The sequence below is a fragment of the Aplysia californica genome, unplaced genomic scaffold (genome assembly GCF_000002075.1).
Source record: "Aplysia californica isolate F4 #8 unplaced genomic scaffold, AplCal3.0 scaffold00372, whole genome shotgun sequence".
NCBI classification, from domain to species: Eukaryota; Metazoa; Mollusca; class Gastropoda; order Aplysiida; family Aplysiidae; genus Aplysia; species Aplysia californica.
This window is the reverse complement of record NW_004797642.1, coordinates 684445-706295: the sequence shown is the minus strand read 5'-3', so window position 1 is coordinate 706295 and position 21851 is coordinate 684445. Positions and strand designations below refer to the sequence as shown.

The 21851-nt window shown below is 39.4% G+C and overlaps 1 protein-coding gene across 1 annotated transcript in view; it reads left to right on the top strand.

Annotated features, from left to right (window-relative positions):
- Positions 1-1314: 1314 nt before the first annotated feature.
- LOC101850662 (cilia- and flagella-associated protein 44) overlaps positions 1315-21851 on the top strand; it is a gene marked incomplete in the record, with an annotated part of 51958 nt that continues 31421 nt past the window's right edge. Inside the window, 14 exon segments of the mRNA XM_035971084.1 lie at positions 1315-1402; positions 3913-3957; positions 5890-5970; positions 8610-9701; positions 11483-11785; positions 13201-13254; positions 14142-14433; positions 15470-15632; positions 16141-16280; positions 16840-17019; positions 19073-19187; positions 19639-19803; positions 20346-20507; positions 21469-21616. Of these exon segments, the coding sequence (XP_035826977.1) occupies positions 1342-1402; positions 3913-3957; positions 5890-5970; positions 8610-9701; positions 11483-11785; positions 13201-13254; positions 14142-14433; positions 15470-15632; positions 16141-16280; positions 16840-17019; positions 19073-19187; positions 19639-19803; positions 20346-20507; positions 21469-21616 (3001 nt within the window).

The window sequence follows — 21851 nt, the reverse complement described above, 5'->3', positions numbered from 1 at the left end:
TGAGCGGTCGTTGCCTATTGACAGACACAGGTTCGACAATTCTCTCTCAGGGGCTCTCGTGGCCTAGAGGTTAAAAGGTGTTCGCCTCTCATTCAAAGCTCCCGGATTCGAATCCGGGTTGCAACGAAAAATTTTTCTTCTATAAAATTGTCATTCCTCCTCTCTAGCAATGTCCTGTCGTCTGCTTTCGTCTCCACTCTCTGCCATCACCCCCTCACCTCCTTTGCCCCCCTCCTCTGGGCTCCTGACTCTTTCTACAGCCTTTCCTCCTCTACTCCTTGGCTCATTCTTACTTCTGCGTCTTTCAGCCACACCCCTGATCTTCTGGTAGGAAAGATCTTCTTCTAGCCTTCTCGGAAAGGAGCGAAAAATCTCGGACGTCCCGTGTGCAAGTTATGCACGTTAAAGATCCCTTGGTGGTCTAAAATTGATCAGATTAGGCTTCGGCTACCACCCGGGCAAAATTCAAAATTTCCAACCAACTGAAAATGTTTAACGTGTCCCGCACGCTCATATTATGACATTATGCAGTTAAGCGAGCACCGCAAAACACTTACAAAATCTCTCTCTCTCTCTCTCTCTCTCTCTCTCTCTCTCTCTCTCTCTCTCTCCCTCTCTCTCTCTCTCTTTCTCTCTCTCTCTCACCCCCTCCTCTCTCTCTCCCTCGCTCTGCCTCTCTCTGTGTGTGTATATAATTTATAGGCCAATAGGTAGGCCTTTATATTAGGCTATATTATATGTAGACCTATTTAAGTTTTTTTCTTTGACTGTATCCCACTTAAGTATACCTATACTCCAAACAAACTAAATGTTTCTTTTTCCTCTAGGCTACATTTGATTATGCTCAAATGTGAAAATAAGCCAGCCTCTCTTGTGTGGCATTATTGCTCTCCTCCCAAGATAAAATTAACTTGAAATCGGGATATATGTAAAATTTACTGTTTTTTAAATTCCCAGATAGGCCTACTGACATCAGTTTTTACTGTTTTGTTTGGAGTCCATCAAATTGCATGGAGCCTGCTGGTCTTGCCATAGACATATAGATCTCACCAGGCTCTTTTCTATTAAAGTACTATAATGTGAAACAAATGATTGAGTAAAAACAGGTAAAAAGCAAATTCCTGTAGATATTTTTAAAAACGTTTGCTGTCCTAGGCTTTAAAAGAAATAACTCAGAATGATCCCGGTAACCTTTATATAATATTATAATTTAGTACCGATAGTTTTTAGTGAAACTCGTGAACACGGCAAAAGACGAGCTCGGTGTCGAGGGTTAGGTCCCCTCTTTCCCTCGCGCAGGCGCAGTCCTCATGCTTCCTTGGCAACATCGTCTAAATCAAGATGGATGGTGACGACAACCAGAACACTGCTCCGGCAGAAGAAAAGCCGCAAGATGAAAGCGGTAAGGTCAAAAAAATGGTGCAAAGTATTTGACATGTATTTTAAACAGCGATATCACCAATATGTTTCAATGACAGGGTGCCAATTCAAACCTTTCTTGTAGTTCCGTTCGTTAAAGTCCACGATCCATTTGTTTACATCCAGAGAAGAAATCCAGAAGTCTTGATGACCAAATACTATTTGAAATAGGCTACATAAAGAGCAGGGATGCAACCTAACTGCAAAACATCAAATTAGGATAAAATTCAGGGGGGACATGCCCCCTCAACCCCCCCCCCCCCCCCTCCATATTCTTATCTTGACTTTAACGAACGAACTACAAAATTGCCCTTTTACTTACTGTTACTTTTTTTTTTGTATTTTGTGACTTTTGTCTCACCTCTCCTCACGGTCATAATCGTGTTTTGTTTGGATTGGATAGACAAGTATTTTCTGAGAGATTACATAAATGGCGTAGATCTGTTTAAATCTGTTGTTTTTTTTGTGAGAGTATTAATCGTTGGTGAACAACATATATACAAGTTAAACAAGCTGCGCACATAATAGCTATGCTATTGTAGGCCATATTTTCAAACCTGTGTCAGTGCCGAAACAAATTTATAACCTTATGCAAGTAATGCTTGTTATGGCTTTTTCTACCTTTTTAAAAATCCAGTTACTCTGTAGGCCTTCCTATTTATGTTAGATTTATGGAAGTGCCTATTTGCAACGCCGCGTTGCCATTAGTGCCAGTGCTAAATAAAAGACAGCGTTGCGATTAGCGCCAGTGCTAAATAAAACGCCGTGTCGCCGTGTGTAAAATATTAAGTTTAACCTGCACTTCGTTATCGGAAGTTCTGATGGCTGAAGTGACAGCGCGTCTGCGTTTGAAGTCAAACCATTACTTTTTTAGCATGGGTTCGATCCCGGTCCTGGACGGTTTTTTTTTGGGTTTTTTTTTTTTTTTTTTTTTGGGGGGGGGGGGTTTGTTTGTTGTTGTTGTTGTCCTCTTCTCGACTGACCAACACATTTTTCCCATAATTATAACTTGCTGCTTTGTAGTTTTTTATGTAGTGATGAAGCATGCACATTCTGGTTTTGTCCCCAAGAGGAGCTCGACCTGTACAAAGTATGCCTTAGTATAGCGTAAACTTTTCCTTTTACCAATTTAGGCCTGATTAAAGTTCAACAGTGGCTTTCCTTGGTCTGTGACTCTAATTTTTAAAAAATTTTTATTTTAGGCTCAGGAGAAGGAAAAAAAGAACCTTCCGGGACCGGAATTAAAAAAGGAGTCAAATCCTAGGAGGTTTATAAAAAACCTGAGAAAGCTTCCACAATTCAGGCAGAACTACAATATTATTATGTAGAAACGATGGCTGCTAGATCTAGATCTAGATTCTAGTATTTGCGTTTCAAATAGCACGGGAGCTATTCAGAACGCGGCGTTGCAAATAGCGCCTGGCTAGATTTATTGCCGCTGGAGCTTTTTCAGTTGTAATTCCCACCCCGCAATTGTTATTCGCGAGTTTTGGCCCCAAGAGTATGGGGGTTTCAGGGGTGCTATAAAAATAAGGTGGGGGTTTCAGGGGAGCATGCCCCCTGATTTTACCATAATTTGATGTTTTGCAGTTTTTAGGTTTGATATTCTTAGCTCGCCACGCATCAAACGTATAGATCTAGACTCTAGATGTAGATCTAGGCTCAAATAAGGGGGTTGGCAACTACGAAAACGCACCGATTTATTTATGAAAATTGGCTAGTTTCGGTAAAGAGATACTGAGCTTTTTACAGAACATCCCTACCATTATTTTGCACTTCATCATCTGAATCTGAGTTCATTGAATCATAATGGATTCAGAATCTCAAAAATTACTAGCCGTTTTCAACTCATATCGGCATGAACTTTTGGTCGACTTCGGCCGCCCGACGTTAAAAAAAACCACCCAGAAATAGGACAAAGAAAACTCCCGTTCCAAAAATAGGCAGTACTTCAAGGGAAATCATTCGAATAAAGTGAAACTGCTCTGAGTGGTCAAAGGGATGTTACTTTAGTAATTGGGTTATGCCGTTGTTGTGTATGAGTCGGCAATTAGTAGAAATAAAGAGGAAAATACGCGACCGACAGGGGTGCAGTAGGGACGGTGAGCGGTCGTTGCCTATTGACAGACACAGGTTCGACAATGGCGGTGAGTGAGTTTTTAAAATACACACATACACACACACACACACACACACACACACACACACACACACACACACACACACACACACACACACACACACACACACACACACACACACACACACTCACACACACACTCACACACACACACCCAAACACCCCGTTTCAAAAGAAAAAAACCCCCATTCATTAGCCTTACAGCGGCCTAAGACTACCGCCTGTCTAAGGCAGCCATTTTCTTCTTGTTAATGGGTAGCTGTCTTACACAGGTTCAACTGTAGTTGCACCCTACAATTTCAGGAATGATCGAGGGATCCCTTAGGAGTAATATTTATGTTATTTTGCTGCAGGACAAGCAGCAGAAGTAGCCCCTCCCTTAGGAGAATCGCAGCAGGGTAAGTGTATTTTTTTTCGTTTCCACGCTTTTATTGTGCTTCTTTCCTTTTGGTGAATATACACATTATATTATGATCAGTGACATATTTATGTGCAAGGAAAATATAAGTTTTATGTAAAATTCTCATAATGTTTTGACGTTGCTCTGCTGGGTCTAGTGTAGCAGAAAGTTGAAATGATTACTTTAGATTTGTCAAATAGAAATGAAAACTTAAATAAATCTTAACCCATTGAACCCGAGCTACAAGTATTTGTAGCTGCAACGCGGTTCTGTCCACCGAGGTACGATAATAGTCATATCAAAATGCCAGTCCACAAAATCTACTTCGAACCACTTATCCTGATTTTTTATTGAAAATAATAGGTCGCTTGTAGCTTGTAGTACTTGAAAAGAATTCACTCTACAAAAATAAAGTTCTATTGATCCCTGTGGAAAATTCTAATCCCTTTGTTCATAAGAAAAATTAATTCAAGTGCTTGGCTTCAAGTTACTTAGTCCCAAAGAAGTTTTTAGACAACAAAGCCTCCCCATTCCACTCCCCCCCCCCCCCCACCCCACCCTCAAAAGCACAACAGGTTGAGTTTTGAGATGAAAATAAGTTACCCTTCTCCCACAGGTTTTCAGACAAAAATTACACCACCAACCCCAATTTAGGAAAAAATGAATTACTTTTCTTCTCTCTATTCTTAACATAATTTAGTTGCCCTTTTACCAGGTTGGAAATTTCAATTTTGATTTAAGTCTCAAACAACTTTTCTGATGCTGTTTAAGTTAACTTTTCCCTCACTGTTTGCACTTTGCAGATCACATCAGACCAAATTGTCTGACATAAGTTTTCGTTTGTGTGTTCTGAATTATCAGATCATGGTCAAAAGGTATAACGAAAAATGTATGTTCATGGTGTGTGTGTGTGTGTGTGTGTGTTTGTATGTGTGTGTGTGTGTGTGTCTGTAGGTGTGCTTGGGTGTATAATATGTCTGTGTGTATGTGAGAGAGTGAGAGACATACAGACAGACAGACAGACAGACAGACAGACAGACAGACAGACAGACAGACAGACAGACAGACAAATAGTGAGTGAGTGAGGCGAGGTGAGGGGAGGGGGAGAGAGAGAGAGAGAGAGAGAGAGAGAGAGAGAGAGAGAGAGAGAGAGAGAGAGAGAGAGAGAGAGAGAGAGGGGGAACAATAATAGAGAGAGAAAAAACAGGATCATAGATTGGCAGACAGAGGCAATGTGACAGACTACCAAATTTCATGCAAAGGATAATATGCAGAATCTGACATATTTTTAAGATGATGCAGTATCTAGATCTAGGCAGTTGAAAAAACAAATCTTTCTGGTGTCTCTATTATCTGTTTCAGTCTATCTCATTCCTGATAACTCTCATCTTTCTCACCTCATCTTGTCTTGCTTTGTCTTATAACTTTCTTACCATAATATTCTCATTTCATTTTGTCTCATCTCATTTGTCACCTCATCATGTTTTATGTTTTTAGTCATATATCTTATCTCAACTTATTTTAAATTTTGACAGCATGGTATTAGTAAATTATTATTAACCCTTTTTGAGCTAAAGTGGCCTTCCCAACCATGTTGCTGTACTGACTTTTGCCGACCTACCCGTTGTAGAGCAATACCGGCTTTTACCAGCCTGACGCACCTGCCTTTAGTGCAGGCTTAGAAATAAAAACACTCCACTCTAAATTTAGATGTTTAAGTCCTAGGTCTTTGTATATTAAATTTCATTGAAATATGTCGTTGAGGTAAAAAAACGAAAGCAATTTCTTTGCTACAGCATCTAAACCTCTGAAAAACACTGAAATAATTTGGTTCTGCGAAGCCAACTGCAGCTGCCATGTTTGGTTTTGCTGTGCTGACCTGCTGACCTATTTATGGTGCTAAGAGGGTTAAACATAAATCTGCTTACAGAAGAGACAACAGCAGCTGCCCCAGCTGAACAGTCAGAGGAGGTGGCTCCCCCTAGTGAAGCTCCGACTACTGATGCCCCAGGTATGATTTTTTTTTTGTGGTGACGTGTCACGACCATAATCCTCACAGTTTGGTGTTGTGTTCGCTGTATGCACAGTTGGTGACATCCGCTGAAGTAAGAACAGGGTCAGAGGGAACAGTCAGCTCGCTGAGGTTACTACATTTTGCCATATTGTTTGATATCCTGCTCAATGGCCATTTGTGGGCACTATATAATAATTACGTCTAGAAAGCTTTTTCTGTCAGTATGAAAGAGGAGAATTAGAATAACTTTACAAACATCTTCATTTGATTCACTCTTATTTTATTGTGAATCACCAAGAGCTGCCAGGGAGTAGGTGCTATAGAAGTGATCTTTAGCTGTTTGGTTTTTTTTTTGTTTGAGTAAAAAGAAGCACATTGACGCATTAATGGTCTTTTAGCGCAGGGAAAAAGTAAGACAGACAGACAGAAACAACAGAGGGAAACTACCAGCAGTGCCCTCAAACCATCCACACGATCTTTTTAATAATAATAATAATGATAATAATAATAATGATAATAATATAATAATAATAATAATAGTAATAGTAGTAATTTATTATTATTATTATTATTAGTATTATTATTATTATTCACCTGTGATGCAGCTTGTTGATTCCTTTTCTCAACTGAAACTTTTCTTACGTCAGCGGAAAGTGTATGTAGAGGGAAAATGTGAATGATTGCATCATGAAATATGTTGCTTAATGTATGACTAATTGTAATTTTGACACTGAATCTACTTGCTAGCATGTTCATTCTCCCTCCTCCTAACCCCCACCCCCTTCCCCTCACTTCCATTTTTTACTTTAGTGAAAGGCAATGCTTGCTGTAAAGTCCTAAACAAATTCATTTGTTGAAGAAAATAAAATACAAATTTATTTTTCTTATTCATACTTTGAAGTTTGAACAAGATGTAGAAATAAATTGTATACATAATTTTGCCAACTGTATATGAAAAAAGTTTTTCACTGCATTCTTGATCCATAATATTAAAAATTTTGCCATAAATTTTTTTTTTCTTTTAAACACGAAACGTTGACTAATAATTAAATCAGGTACAATGCGAAAGTAATGAAAAAGACGTCTGGAGTACACTGACTTACTTTTTCTGATATTATTCTTTTAAACAGTTTGGCATTATCTTGAATTTTTCTTTCATCATCAAACTGAAATGACCCATATTCAGGTCTCCCTATCAAACCCTTTATTATTGTCAGTGGGTGTTTGTTTGCAGCACACTGTGTTTTTAGCAAGTATATATTTTTTCAAAGATTGGTGTTGTTTAATTGCTATTGTGTTTACTGTTTGTTAGCTGTGGTGAAGCCAAATGCATTGTCGTTTAATGGTTGCTTTTCAGTATTATGTAGTAGATTGGGAAAACTGAATTTAAAGTAAAATTATTATCATTTCTTTCTTTTATTTTCCATCTGAAAAGTGTTATTATAATGCCAAAAGCAAAAACAAAACGAAACTAACTAGTCTTTCAGGGTTTTTTTATAAGACACTCTTTGATGTTCTAGGCTGATGAAATCAGTGAAAATAAAAAAATATGTCAGTTTAAATTGTCCTAAAAAATAATGTATTAGGATTTTGCTTGCTGTGGGAGTTTTCCCAACTAATAATAGACCCATACCGTTTTCTGTAAAAATTAAAGATTCTATTGTTCGATGTAAAAGCTTGTATCACTTAAGAACAATAATTGGCCCAGAATGTCCTTGAAATGATTGCCTCCCTTTAATTGTGTCCTTCACAGCTTGTTCTTCACAAAGTTCCTTTTTAGATAGATCGTGTGACTTAGTAAAAATGGAGATATTCTAAAGACATAAACAGCAGCATCCACAGAAATGGAAGATTTGTTATATTTATGACAGTGTCAGTTAAAAAAGTAAAAATTTGAAAAAACCAAAACAATTTAATGTGCCTCATGGTTTTCCCAGACCACTACATATTATTTGTATGTCAGAGGATGACTACCAGAACAGATTACGTCCTTTCTGATTCAATTTGTTGGTAATAATATATCACAAAGTGTGTGGAATACTTTTTGCCTCTCAATTTATTGTTTACATTATTCTTCATCGTCCTTAAAAAATGTGTAATGACATTTTGTTCCTAAAAAAGTTTTAAAAACCCTTTCAGTATGCAAAATAATGATAAGTAAAAAAAAATTAATGTAGGCAAAAACAAAACGTCTGAAACTAAAAAAAAAAGGTGTTAACTTCATCCAAAGATGAATCTTGGACATTGTTCTTGTTGTCATCCATTAATAGCCTACTATATTAGTGTGCAGCAGGCAGAAAAGTGTCTTAATCTTGTAAGCAAAGATTAATAATGTTTAATTTCTCAGATGTATTTAAAAGTCATCGAACCAATTTATTTTACTTACTTCATCATAGTCCATCTCTTGCATCCAATCTGATGTTGTTTTAAGACTGAAAAGAGTGAATTAAAAAAAGAATAAAGTGAAAAAATTTGTTTGTTTGTAAGTACTTTTGTCTTCAGACAGGTCTTACAATCTCTTGAACACTTTTCCTTTTGCTCGCACACATTTGCCAGATCGCCACGTGTTGTTTGCCAAAGTGTTTCACTGTTTGATGTCTGCTTTATCGTGCTCCATGAAACCCTTGCATCAGCAGATGAACCTAAACAGGACCAAAAGGTCGAAGCTACGACTGAGGACCTTGAAGATGATAATGAAAATGAAGGTGGTCAGGTGGAAAGCGAAAAAAAATCAGATGAACTGCTTGAGGTTGTGGATGAACAAGAAGAAGAAGACGGTGAAAGTCAAAATGTGGTTGACAAAGAAGGGCTAGCGCAAGAGGTGTTAGATGAAGAACCGAAGGCAGGGGAGATGCAGGAGGAAGAACAGAAAGAGGGAAAGAGTCAAGAAGAACAACAAAAGGTGGGAGAAGAACAGGAAGAAGAACAAAAGGTGGGAGAACAGGAAGAAGAACAAAAGGTGGGAGAAAAACAGGAAGAAGAACAAAAGGTGGGAGAAGAACAGGAAGAAGAACAGAAGGAGGGAGAGAGTCAGGAAGAAGAACAAAAGGGAGAAGAGTTGGATGAAAATAAGGCTGAACAAAATGTCGTTGGTGAGGAGGTTGTGAGTGATGAGGTGAAGGAAGGTGAGGCAGAACATGGTGAAGGTCAGGAGGTGGCTCCTGAGGGTGATACCAGCCAACAAGTTGAAAGCCAGGAGCTAATTACTGAAGGTGATGCACAACAAGTTGAAAGTCATGAGGTGATTACTGAAGGTGATGAACAACAAGTTGAAAGCCAGGAGCTAATTACTGAAGGTGATGCACAACAAGTTGAAAGTCATGAGGTGATTACTGAAGGTGATGAACAACAAGTTGAAAGCCAGGAGCTAATTACTGAAGGTGATGCACAACAAGTTGAAAGTCAGGAGTTGATTACTGAAGGTGATACACAACAAATTGAAAGCCAGGAGTTGATTACTGAAGGTAATGCAGAACAAGTTGAAAGTCAGGAGGTGATTACTGAAGGTGATGCACAAGTAGAAAGCCAAGAGTTGACACCAGAAGGTGATGTGCAAAAAGTAGAAAGTCAGGAACTCAATATAGAAGTTGATGCACAACAAATGGAAAGTCAGGAGGTGACTGCAGAAGGTGATGCAGAACAAGTTGAGGGCCAGGAGGTCACCTCGGAAGGTGAAACGGCTGGTCAGGATTTCAGTGATGAAGTCTCACCACCCATGACGCAAACCAGTAAGATTTTCTTTAGAATTTCTTTTCTTTATTATTGTTATTCTCTTTTCTAGACAAAATGCAATAAGATAGAGTGTGGAATAGGGCAGGAAACAAGAGGCAGATTTGGTTGTTCTTTACTCTGTAGAAGCTATTTGCTAGTTTGTTATATCATCATAACAGGCCAGTTTCAGAAAGAGAATGAAGGTGATCATGGTAAATGTAAATAACACATTAACTTTATTTATCTTTATCATAGTCTAGTTATGAATGGCATTTACCTATAATTTGTTTTCTAAATAGTCACTTTGACCAAAATTGAAAAAATTAAAAGAAAAACTGTATGGTTGTCTAGCTAATAATAGCTAATAATACTTTAACTGCCCCCCCCCCCCCCCCCCCGGCACACACATACACACACCTAGACACACATTATGAAAAAAAAAGAAAATAAAAGAGATCCCATGTAAACATGAGCATACAGAAAGTTTTCTCGTCAAGGCCATAAACTGTCCGTTTTGGAGAATTACTTCACCACAGTTTTCTGATAATTCCATTTTTAGTACTCATGCTCTTTGGAGCATATCAAAGAAGTCAAGATCTGCTGAATGGAGAGTAGTAGTACTTGGGCAATCTGCTTCCTCTATGTCTACCACCTAGGCAAAGTTGTATCATGCATGCTGCTTTAAGATCAACTGTCAAGTCTCAAACAGCCATGCATGATTGTGTTCTCAAAAGTTTTTGTGTAAAATTTATTATTTGACTGGTAGATGCACGTTTATATCCATTACTTAACTTTTGCAAATTATGTTGTGTTTGCTGTTTTTGATCTAACAACCATTCACACCCGTACTTAATGAGAAAACTACTTGACTCAAGCGCCGGCGAAGTTGTCCAAGACAGCCATCCATTGTTTAGGAGAAAATTGGTTGTCTTAGACCTCTGAGTGTCTTGGGCAGTGTATTGTAAGTAATATTCAGGATTACAATGGAGCTCACCATAAAATTTAATTCAGTTTGAAGCCAAATCAAGGGCAAGGGGGGAAAGATGCCACACTTACTCAACAGTAGCAAGTGTGTCGTTGTTTCCTTGCATTTGGATGTTTGTAGTGTGCATACTTCACAACAAGGTGTTTTTTTGTAGAAATCAGAGAGTGGTGGCCATGACCTTGCATGGTCTAGGATATTGCAAGTCAAGTCTATCCAACTTAGCTCAAATCAAACTTACATCTACATTCAAATATTGGGTAGTTTTATTTCTATATTTATGATTCTAATATATACTTCTGGGACTTTCCCTATTATCTAATTTTTGCAGTAATCTTATCCAAGGGGTGCTTTAAATTATTTTTCTTCTTTTTCTTGATATGTTTCTTCTTAACTCAGTTACCTGATGTGGGTGGTTGGTGGGTGCTCTGATGTGGTTTACTCCTTCTTTCCTATCAAACAACTATCGTCCTTATCTCTTTTCCTTCTTTTTCATGTTTGTTACTATCTTGTAACACCTCTAATCTTCAGCACTTATATGACCTAATTGTTTTGCAAGTGCCATTAAATGCTTCTGAAACAAATTACCTGACTGGAACTAAGTTTTGTTCCTTTGAAATGTGTTACTTTGTGTAACTTCAGCGTTACTGACTGTAGCAGCTCAGGGTTTTTTTTGTTTGGTTGTTTTTTTTGGGGGGGAGGGGGTGGTTGTGAGTTCCCACACATGCATTTGAAACTTTATTCATAAAAAACTTTATTTGTAAGAAATTTTATGCATTATTAAAATTTTATTTCCTGACATCTCTCTCTCTATAGACCAGCCTGAAGATGCCGCTGCTCCAGACGCTCAGGATGGCCAGGGTGAAGAGCAAGGTCAGGCAGAGGTCACTGAAGGTCAGAGTGAAGTGACTGAGGGTCAGGCGGAGGTCGCTGAGGGTCAAGCTGCAGAGGTTACAGAAGGTCAAAGTGAAGTGACAGAAGGTCAGGCAGAGGTTGCAGAAGGTGAGAAGGAAGTGACTGAGGAGGCACAAGTAGCAGAGGCTCAGCCGGCTGAGGAGCAGGCTAGTGCTGAGGAACAGGCTAGTGCAGAGGGAGAGCAACAGGCTGAGGCTGAGCAAAGTGAGTGTGCGTAGTGTCCCCCCCCCCCAGGTTTTTTTTCCGCTTTTCTTTCCTTCTTCAATTTTGTTTCTGCTTTTTATTTCTTTTTCTATTTTTTAAAATCCTTTTTTTCTTCTCTTATTATTTTCTTTGTTGCTTTTGTTTTTCTATGAAGGTGTTTTTAGGCCCCCATTGACACCATAATTTCGATCATTTAGAAAGCAAGCTTCAATCCTGCCTGTCAGAGCAAACCTAGGCTGAGAGGGATGCAACATCCCAGCAGAAAGACCGAGGTACTTGATAAAAATTCTCCTCACTCGGGAATCAATCTCGGGTCTTCAGCTTGCGACAGTGGACCGCCTAACTGGTAAATCATGCGCTGATATGTAGTCCTCAGAGTTCTGAGAGAGACACAAAGTGCCTTTTACTTTTAAGGTACACTTTAGATTTTGTCTAAGGATGATTAAGAAAGGCATAAAATCATAAGAAAACATTTTTCAGCACAAATCAACAGCACAAAGTCTGCTTCGACTATCAAGGCACCGCGGAAATAGCAGTTCACAAGAGAGTGACAAACATACAGAAGAAGTAGTGGAAAAATGACGATAGTAAGGATGAGGAAAGGAAAAGCAGCAGTTCCCCCTATGTTGTTCCGGCACAGTATGAGTATGAGCATGACATCAGCCCATGTACAATTCTACTGTGCATAAGAACATGTTAATATCCCCCCTTTGGGTATGGCCTAAAGACACTTCAGTCTGTAGTATTGCCCTAGGGGGGAATTACTATGCTATTAGACTTACCGTAATATAATTTGAATAAAAACCGTAGAGCCTAGTGTCACGAGAAATTACCTGCAGAACTAATGAGGGAGAGATTTATAATAACGACCCAAAATGTCGCATACTGAGGGTGGTGACCCTTGGTATTTGTATTGGGTCATGGGGGGATTGTTTTCTTGACTTTTGTCAAATGTGTCGCAACATGGTGGAATGAGGTGCTCTTCAATTTTTGGGCATATGGAGTTATTGGTATAATCTTAAAGCCTGTTCATTCGAACTGCTTTTGGTTTAAACAATACCCATCTGTCATGAATAGAAGTCGAGATATTTGCGACTGAATGAGGTGTGGGTCACATGGTTTCAGAGGTAAAATTAGTGAGAAAATAACAGCCAGAGTTTGGTGACTTTCATAGTCTGAGACTTCTTGAAAACTGAAAATTCACTTTTTTGTGCGGTTAATCAACGTTTCCCCATATAAAATTGACACAGAAATGGTGTTTCTCATTGGACGTAAAATATGCTGAGCCAAAAAATTTACATTTGATAAAATTTGCTAAAATTTGATTTCATTATTTTTGACAAGCACCGGATTTCACCATGACACCTCACAAATACTCAGCTCATTTACTCTAATCTTGTGTGTTTACCTGACAGAAGTTCCAGATGCAGCTGTCGGGGATGCAGATTTTGGAGATGCTGCATCCGCAGGTATGATGATTATAATGGTAATACCAATAATAGTAATGATAATGAAAGCAATAATTATGTAATATTGATCAAAAAATAATTGTATTGATAATGATATTGATGACCATTATGATAATGGTGGATTTTATATCCTCCAGGAAATGATTTTTGTTTGCCGTGATATGTCACACAGTTTTTTATTCAGTGCCCTACTCCCCTCGTTCATCCCTATACACCTAAACCCTGTGCTGTTTGGGTTTATTGTTTTTGTTGTTGTTGTTGTTGTTGTTGTTGTTGTTGTTGTTTTAGGTCTTTATGTACTCTTATTTGTGTATTAACACACACAAACATACAAATGCCCCCATTCACATTCACATACATATGCACATATAAAGGTATACACTCATGTAACTGATATCACAAACAGCCACTTACAAAGAAGTGTACTCATACTCACTAATAAAAGCACACACATTTACATGCACACTTACACACATTTACATGCACACTCACACACATTTACATGCACACTCACACACTCACACACACACATGCACTCTGTTATGGAGATGTAGTCACCCAGTATTTGCAATATGCATACAATCAATACAGTTGAGAATATGGTCACACTTTCACGATGTATAAGCATGCAAATACTCACATACATATCACAACACACTCACACACACACACACACACACACACATACACACACACACACACACACACACACACACCCGCACGCACGCACACACACACACACATTCACTTTAACTCTCACCTGCTTTCACTCTCATACACAAACACAAGTGCACTCTCACTTAGTTTTATACGCACTCTTACTCTCACTTACACACTAACAAATGCACAGTCTTCTCATCCTTTCTGATCCCACTCTTTGTCTGCAGAAGCTCAGAAAGAGTCAGAGGAGGCTCAAGAAAAGGTTGAGGCAGATGAAGCGGATGGACAGAAAGAAGAAGGACAAGAAGCAGAGGAAGCACAAAAAGAACAGGCAGAGGAGGAAGGAGAGAATCAAGAGGCAACTGGTGAGGAGGGGGAGGATGGGTCAAAGGTCAAGAAGGAGGAAGAGGAAGAGGAACACAAGATTCCTGTCGATTTCTACTACAACTTTGAGGAATTTGCTTCCAAGGCAGTGGTCGCACAGGACTCTGGCTTGCCTCAGGACTTGTTGCAGATGCAGTGAGTAAAGTTGTTGTTGTTGTTGTTGTTGCTGTCGATGATGTTGGTGTTGTTGTTGTTTATGTTGTTGTTGGTGGTGGTGGTGATGGTAGTTTTTTTGTGGTTTTTAAATTTCTTTTTTTAGATACTGTTGAATCTATTTAAGACAAATTGTCGAGGAGTAAAGTGGTCATCTTTGACAGGTAGTCTCTTGAAAAGTCACTATGATATAGAAAGATGGCATAGAGAGAAGTGGGAAGCGATCGTTTGAACAGGTGATTGTCTTGAACATGCGGTGGTTAGGGCAGGTACGACTGTACCTTTTAATTTTTATGCAGTGTGTAGTTTAACTGTGACTCACTCAGAACCCGGTCTACTGGCTGTGCCTAGTGGTTTAAGGTATTTTTGTAAAATGGATTTTAAAAATACTAAATCAACTTCAATTGCCTGTCCCCTTCTCCTCCCCCTCTTTCTCCCCCATCTTCTTCTTCCCGCTTCTCCTCTCCCCCCCCTCCTCCAACCAGATCTTTCCCCTTCTACTTCATGGCCTTCCTCATCCCTCCTCCTCCTCTCCCTTCCCGCCTCCAGCCCCCCTCCTACCTCTCTCTCCCCATGGTCTTGATGTCAGGAGTAGCTGACTCAAAGTTCAAAGAAAAGAGAGAAATGCACACACACACACACACACACACACACACACACACACACACACACACACACACACACACACACACACACACGCACGCACGCACGCACGCACACACACACGCTTACATGCACTCACATGCACACACACACACACAGAGGGAGAAAGAGAGAGAGAGAGAGAGAGAGAGAGAGAGAGAGAGAGAGAGAGAGAGAGAGAGTGTGTGTGTAAAAAGAGAGAAAGTGTAAGAGAAAGAAATGAAGAGAAACGGTAAGAAAAAAATAAAGATAAAGTAAAGCAGAAAGAGAGCAAGAGAGGGGGGGGGGGGGGGGTATGTATAATATTAAAATTTATGTCACCAAAACATGTGAAAACACACTGTCAATTTCATCCTCCTTTGTTCCCTTATGACAGACATTCTTACGGCTATGACTGCAAGAAAAGAAACAACCTTCACCTCATGGATGAGAGCACGGTCGTGTTTGCTGCGGGAAACCTGGTCCAGATCCTTGACCTGAAGACACGAAATCAGAAGTACCTTCGCTCCACCAGCGGCTGTGGTATCGGGGCCATCTGTGTAAGATGATTTTTCCAGTCATAGACATTTGTGAAGCATCGTGGTGAAATCAGGCGCTCGTCAAAATTATGAAATCCGAGAAATCAGCATTTTTCGGCCAGTTTGGAAATTTTTTTCAAATTTTTGTTTTTTGGCTCAACACCTTGTATGTCCTTTCAGAAACACTTTTGTGTGTGGATTTTATTGAAAAACGTTAATTAAAGGCACAAAAAATGTGAATTTGCAGTTTCCAAGGACTCTTAAGCTATGGAAGTCACCAAAGTTTGGCAACCGTTTTCGGCAACTACTAAACATAAGTCTCTTTTATCAGGAGTTCATTCATTAGATCAAGAACTGTCGAAATAGGCTCACTTGGTTTGATTTAATGACCAATTTAGTGACGTTTTTGTCATTTTTAGATTTAGTATCAAAGAAGGGGCCTGACATAGAGGGTGTACCACCCACGGAGGTAAAGAGTTAGCATGTACGTGTACAAAATGAAAATGACAGTGTTCACTCTTCCTTCCAGATCCATCCATCGAGAAAATTCTTTGCCGTGGGTGAGAAGGGCCCTGCTCCAAACATCAATATCTTTGAGTATCCATCCTTGAAGCTTTACCGCATCATGCGTGGTGGCACCGAGCAATCCTACACCTCCCTTACATTCAGGTCAGTTGCAGATTTGGAGCTTGAAAATTTTTTCTTCTTCCGAATTTCAGATGTCTTTTACCTCCTACTCTCCTTTTAATTGCTATCCTTTTCAGGGCTAAAACATTTCTTCTATGAAAATGCAACTGCCATGTCTTACAAATGTAAAAATACAGGAATGTTCGTTATACGATAGAATTATAGTGTGTGCATCTCTTCTTCTTTTTTTCTTCTTCTCCCCCTCCTCCTCTCTTTTCTTCTTCTTCTTCTTCTTCTTCTTCTTCTTCTTCTTCTTCTTCTTCTTCTTCTTCTTCTTCTTCTTCTTCTCCTCCTCCTCCTCCTCCTCTTCCTCCTCCTCCCCCTCCAGTTCTCTTGCCGTTGAGCATCCGCTTGAGAAATAGTGTAGGATCCTCCGACTGAGCATCATCCTGCTCCTCCTGCTGCTGCTGCTCCCCCCCTCGTTTCCTCCTCCTTCTATTACCACTGCCACAAAGTGACTCTCATATCTTTTGAACAGTAAAGTCAATTGTTCTACTTTGTTCCTCCTCCCCCCCCCCCCCCCACCTTCTCTTCTCCACAGCCCTGATGGAGAGCTCCTGGCCTCCCAGGGCGGTGACCCGGACTTCATGTTGACCGTGTGGAACTGGCGGCAGGAGCTGACCACTCTGAGGACAAAGTCCTTCTCCCAGGACGTCTACAGAGTGTCGTTTGCTCCAGAGCTTGAGGGACAGTTGACCACCGCTGGCTCTGGACATATCAGGTGGGGGATTCGTGCAGTTTGTTTAGATATGTGAGGCATCATGGTGAAATCAGGTGCTCGTCTGAATTCTGAAATCAAGGAAAATGTCATTTTTCTTCCCGTTTTGTAATTTTTTTCAAATTTTTATCTTTTGCTCATTACCTCTTCTCTCGATTCTGTATACCATATTTCTGTGTGGATTTTACGGAAAAAAAGTTGATTAAAGGCACATAAAATGTTAATTTTTAGTTTTCATGAACTCACGAGCTGTGGAAGTCACCAAACTTTGGCGGCTATTTCCTCCCTAAATTTTTCCTCTGAAACTAGCGACCCCCACCTCTTTCAATCACTAAATAGATGGGGGTTTTTTAAATTGAAAGTAAGGCAAATTGACAAGATTTACGATGATACCAATAACTACACATGCCCAAAAATTGTTGAGTGCCTATTTTCAAACATATGTGCTTTTGCCCTCTGATGGTAATGACTAGTCTTTTTTAAAAAAATCCTTTTCCGGTTGGAGGGGGAAGGAATGGGATGGGGGGGGAGGGGATGGGATTGTTGTTCTTGCTTGGCTTTTGTTGATTTTTGTTTTTAGATGAAAAACAGAAAAAGAAAGACCAGAGGAAAAAGTTTAAGAGAGAAGGATGGAAGAAAGGGGAGGAAAATAGAAAGAGAAAATATGAGAAAGAGATTAAACGAAACTAATGAAAAACTGAAAATTAAACTGCATTGACTTTTGACTCCTTAATATAACTGTGCACCCTTTAAATGATTCTGAACCTCCGTTCATTTTTTCAAATTCGAAGTTAAGTGGTTCAGGATTTTTAGGCAACCAAAGTGACGAACTTTCACAAATATGATATGTATAGATGACAAAGCAGACTTTTCTTTTGAGCGATGTGAAAATCTAACCTCTATTGTGAACATTGTATTGTTGATAGAATACCTCAAGAGAAGGGAAATGACACAATCTACTATTCATGTTGAAAGCTAAAGGACATTGTTTCTTTTCCTAGCATGACAAACATGTTAGTTCTCTAGTGGCGGTGATGGCCTAGTGGTTTACCTCTTAGACTCATAACTGTAAGGTTGTGGGTTCAAATCCCATCCTAATGTTGTGTCCTTGGGAAAGACACTTTACATGAATTTTCCTCACTTCACTCCAGGTGGGAATGGGTATCTAGCTATAGACAGTGACAGATCTCGTCAGTTGTTTGTGTTTCAGTGTATGAAATCCCCAGCTTGTAATGTATGCTTCCTGGGAAGCCGAGAATGTTTCTGAGTATTCTAGGGTCTGCTGGGGTAAAGCGCACTGAGTGTGCTGTACAGCGTGGATATGCAATAGAATTATTATCATTGTTATTAGTAGTTTGATCTTGACTTTGCCTTAAGTCTCATATTCTTGAACGTTGATTGGCTGCATAGGTGTTTACGACTTCATTCGCCATACTTTAATTCTGAAACGTTTACCTGACATTTTGACGAAAGGCATTGAACCCAGTGAGATTCTCTCAGTTGGTTGTTGATTTAGTTGTTCAGTAATTTTTTTTCAATGAGCCATTCATTTTTGCGTTCATTCTTTCGTTTCTCCAAGTTATTTTTAGTTCATGTATTTTTTAAAATATTTTGAGTCCCATATATTATCCTTTGTTCTCTTTTTGCATTCATTTTTCTTTTTAGTTATTCATCTGTCCATCCGTTCACCATTTTATAGCAATAATTGTATTTATATAGTGCGTATCCATGCTGTACAGCATGCTCTATGCACACTTCACAGCAATTATTACCTCAATAGACCTTAGAACTTTCAGTAACATTCTTCTACGCACTCAAGCACTAACAAACTGACACGATCTTTCACTGTCTATAGCTGGGTGCCTATTACCACCTGGGTCAAGTGAGGAAAATTTGTGTCAAGTAACTTTCCTAAGGACGCAACGTCGGATCCTTGATGAGATTCAAACCCATGACTATACGGTTGCAAGTCCAGGAACCTAACCACTAGGCCACCGACACCACAATATAAAGCCGTTTCATTCTCTTGTTCATTTGACCTTCTCTCTGTCCTCAGATTCTGGAAGATGGCAGACACCTTCACAGGTCTGAAACTCCAGGGAGAGCTGGGAAGGTTCGGCAGAACTGAAATCTCAGACATAGAGGGCTACGTGGAGTTGCCAGATGGGAAGGTGAGCTTTTTTTATGGTGTTTATAGAAGGACGGAAAAGGTACCGAGTCCAAAGGATTTTTTAAAAATCAAATAAAAATTGCCCAACAGGTGGAAAAATGCCAGTTTCTTCAATTTGGTTATATTGACAATCACCTGATTTCACCACAATGAAAAGAAGAAAGACCAGAAAAAGAAAGTAAAAGAGAGAAAGATGGAGGAAAAGGAGGGGGGGGGGAACAGAGAGTGAAAAAGTTGAGAAAGAGAGAGAAAGGGGGAGAAAGGAAAAGGGCGAGGAGAGATAGAGAGAGAGAGAGAGAGAGAGAGAGAGAGAAGGAGAGAGAGAGAGAGACAGTGAGAGAGAATATTATATTAGTAGTGAAAAATTCCCCGATAACTCAGGTGATAATGTACTTTATGAGCATGTAATTATTTTATATTTCTATTTTTGCTTTCCTTTTGTCTTTGTCCAGGTTTTGTCAGGTTGTGAGTGGGGTAATCTGCTGCTGTGGGACGGAGGCCTGATCAAGGTGGAGATAACCCGCAAGGGGAGGAAGTCCTGTCACAAGGGACCCATCATGCAGATTCTTCTCGACGAAGGGGAGTTGATGACGGTCGGCCATGATGGCTGCATCAGGGTACGATCGATTGTACTCTTTGTTGTTATTGTGATCACGTTGTTTTTTGTAGTTATTGTGATTGTATTTGTGGTTATTTTTGTTGTTATTTCTTTTGTTCTTGTAGTTATTGTTTTATGTATTTGATGTTGATTTTGTTGTTGTTATTGTTTCTGGCATTCTTGTAGTTATTGTTTATATGTATTTGATGTTGTTGTTGTTATTGTTGTTATGTTTTTTGCCCTTCTTGCAGTTATTGTTTTTGTTTTTATTGTATTTGATGTTATTGTTTCTGTATTCTTGTAGTTGTTTGTGCTGCTGCTGTAATATTGTAGCTGTTGTTGTGGTTGTTGTTATTGTTGTTGATGCTGTTGTTATTATAGCAGTAATTATTGGTGTTGTTGGTTTTTGTAGTTGTTGATCAGATTCTATCTTTTGGGGGTTTTATTCCTATATATTATGGCTTTTTTTGGGGGTGCCATCTCCTTTTTTCTTTCCTTTTTTTGGTTTGTTCTTGTTTTGGATATAATTACCCTAAATTTATTTCTCTCTTACAATGTTAGGTTTGGGACTTTGAGTCTATCGACACTGCTGACGCCATGGACGATTCCGGAATATTTGAGATGGATCCGATGAACGAACTGAAGGTAGCCAGTGACGTACAGCTGTACAGCATTGTCAAGTCTGTGGACGAGGAGAACGAGCCCACCATATGGTATGCCCAGGTACGTGACAGAGCTAGGTCACTGGTGAGGACTTTGAACAATAAATCTCTTTTTGTGTTGACCTGTAGGAAGTTTTTATTCTCGCAGGTGGTTGGAGTGTGCTGCTGGTAGGTTCTGTTTCTTTACTTTTCCTCTGTTGTCTTTATCTGTCTGTCTGTCTGTCTGTCTGTCTGTCTTTCTTTTCCCCAGCCCTACGTGGCCGTTGTTGGTTTTTTCTTTACTGATACAAATTGTCTTATTCTCATTATAAGACTTTGACGTTGTAAGGAAAATGTTGATGGGTGGTTAACAGGTGCTTTGGTGTGCTCGTTCTTTCCTGTTAAACATCTATCATTCTTATCTTTCCTCCTTTTTTTATGTTTGTTTTTTCTCTTGTAACAACTCTAATCTTTGGCACTTACATGACCTTATTGAGTTTTTGCAAGTACAATAAAACTCTTACTGGAACTAAACGGAAAAGTTTGGGCTTCACCACTTGTACAGGCAGGATGTTGTTTCCCTTGATAAAGCACTTTTACTCTAGTTTTTTCTCTTCACCCTGCTGATAATGGCTACCTCACAGTATGTTGTGACACAACTTGTTACCTACAGCAATTTTCATCTAACTGGTTGCAGCACTGTATGTCTCTCTTGAGACAGAGGTTGTCAGTTGGAATGAACCTGTAAGTTGATAAATAGATCTATTGTGAAATCATGTGAATCTTCCAAAAAAAGGAAAACATAATATGTTGAGCAGATAATCACTTTAAATTTACTCTATAATTGAGCCGTTAAATGATTCAGTGGTCGGAGAATGCAGACTCACAAATAATTTTTTTTTAATTTGTGGGATTCCGGAGTAATAGTGATATGCTTTTAGTCTTTCATTAAAGGGGATAATATAATGCAATAAATTCCTGCAATCCTTGTGAACTTTAAATTCTGACATGACCTTGACCACCAACGTCCCTTGTGTTCCCAGGACGCCAACGGCGGGATCTGGAAGCTGGATCTCTCGTTCTCTCACACATCTCAAGCCCCGGAGAAACTCTTCTCCTACCACGCAGGCTCCATCTCAGGCTGTGTTGCCTCCCCTGTCAGTCATGTGGCCGTTACAACAGGCTTGGACAGTGAGTGACACATTCAGTCTCCAATTACTCACTTTACTTTTACTTTTTCATCTTCTGTATGTGTTAAGTGTCGAGGAGAGATGCTGTCTCCAATAACAAACAGAAATATTAACCCTCTCCTGATTACATTTGACACAAACATTGGCCACCCGTTTGTTCAACTTTGTGTGCTCAAGGCAGTCCATTATTTCATAATGGAGAAACTATAATTTCTATTATCCTGGTAGCTAGCAAG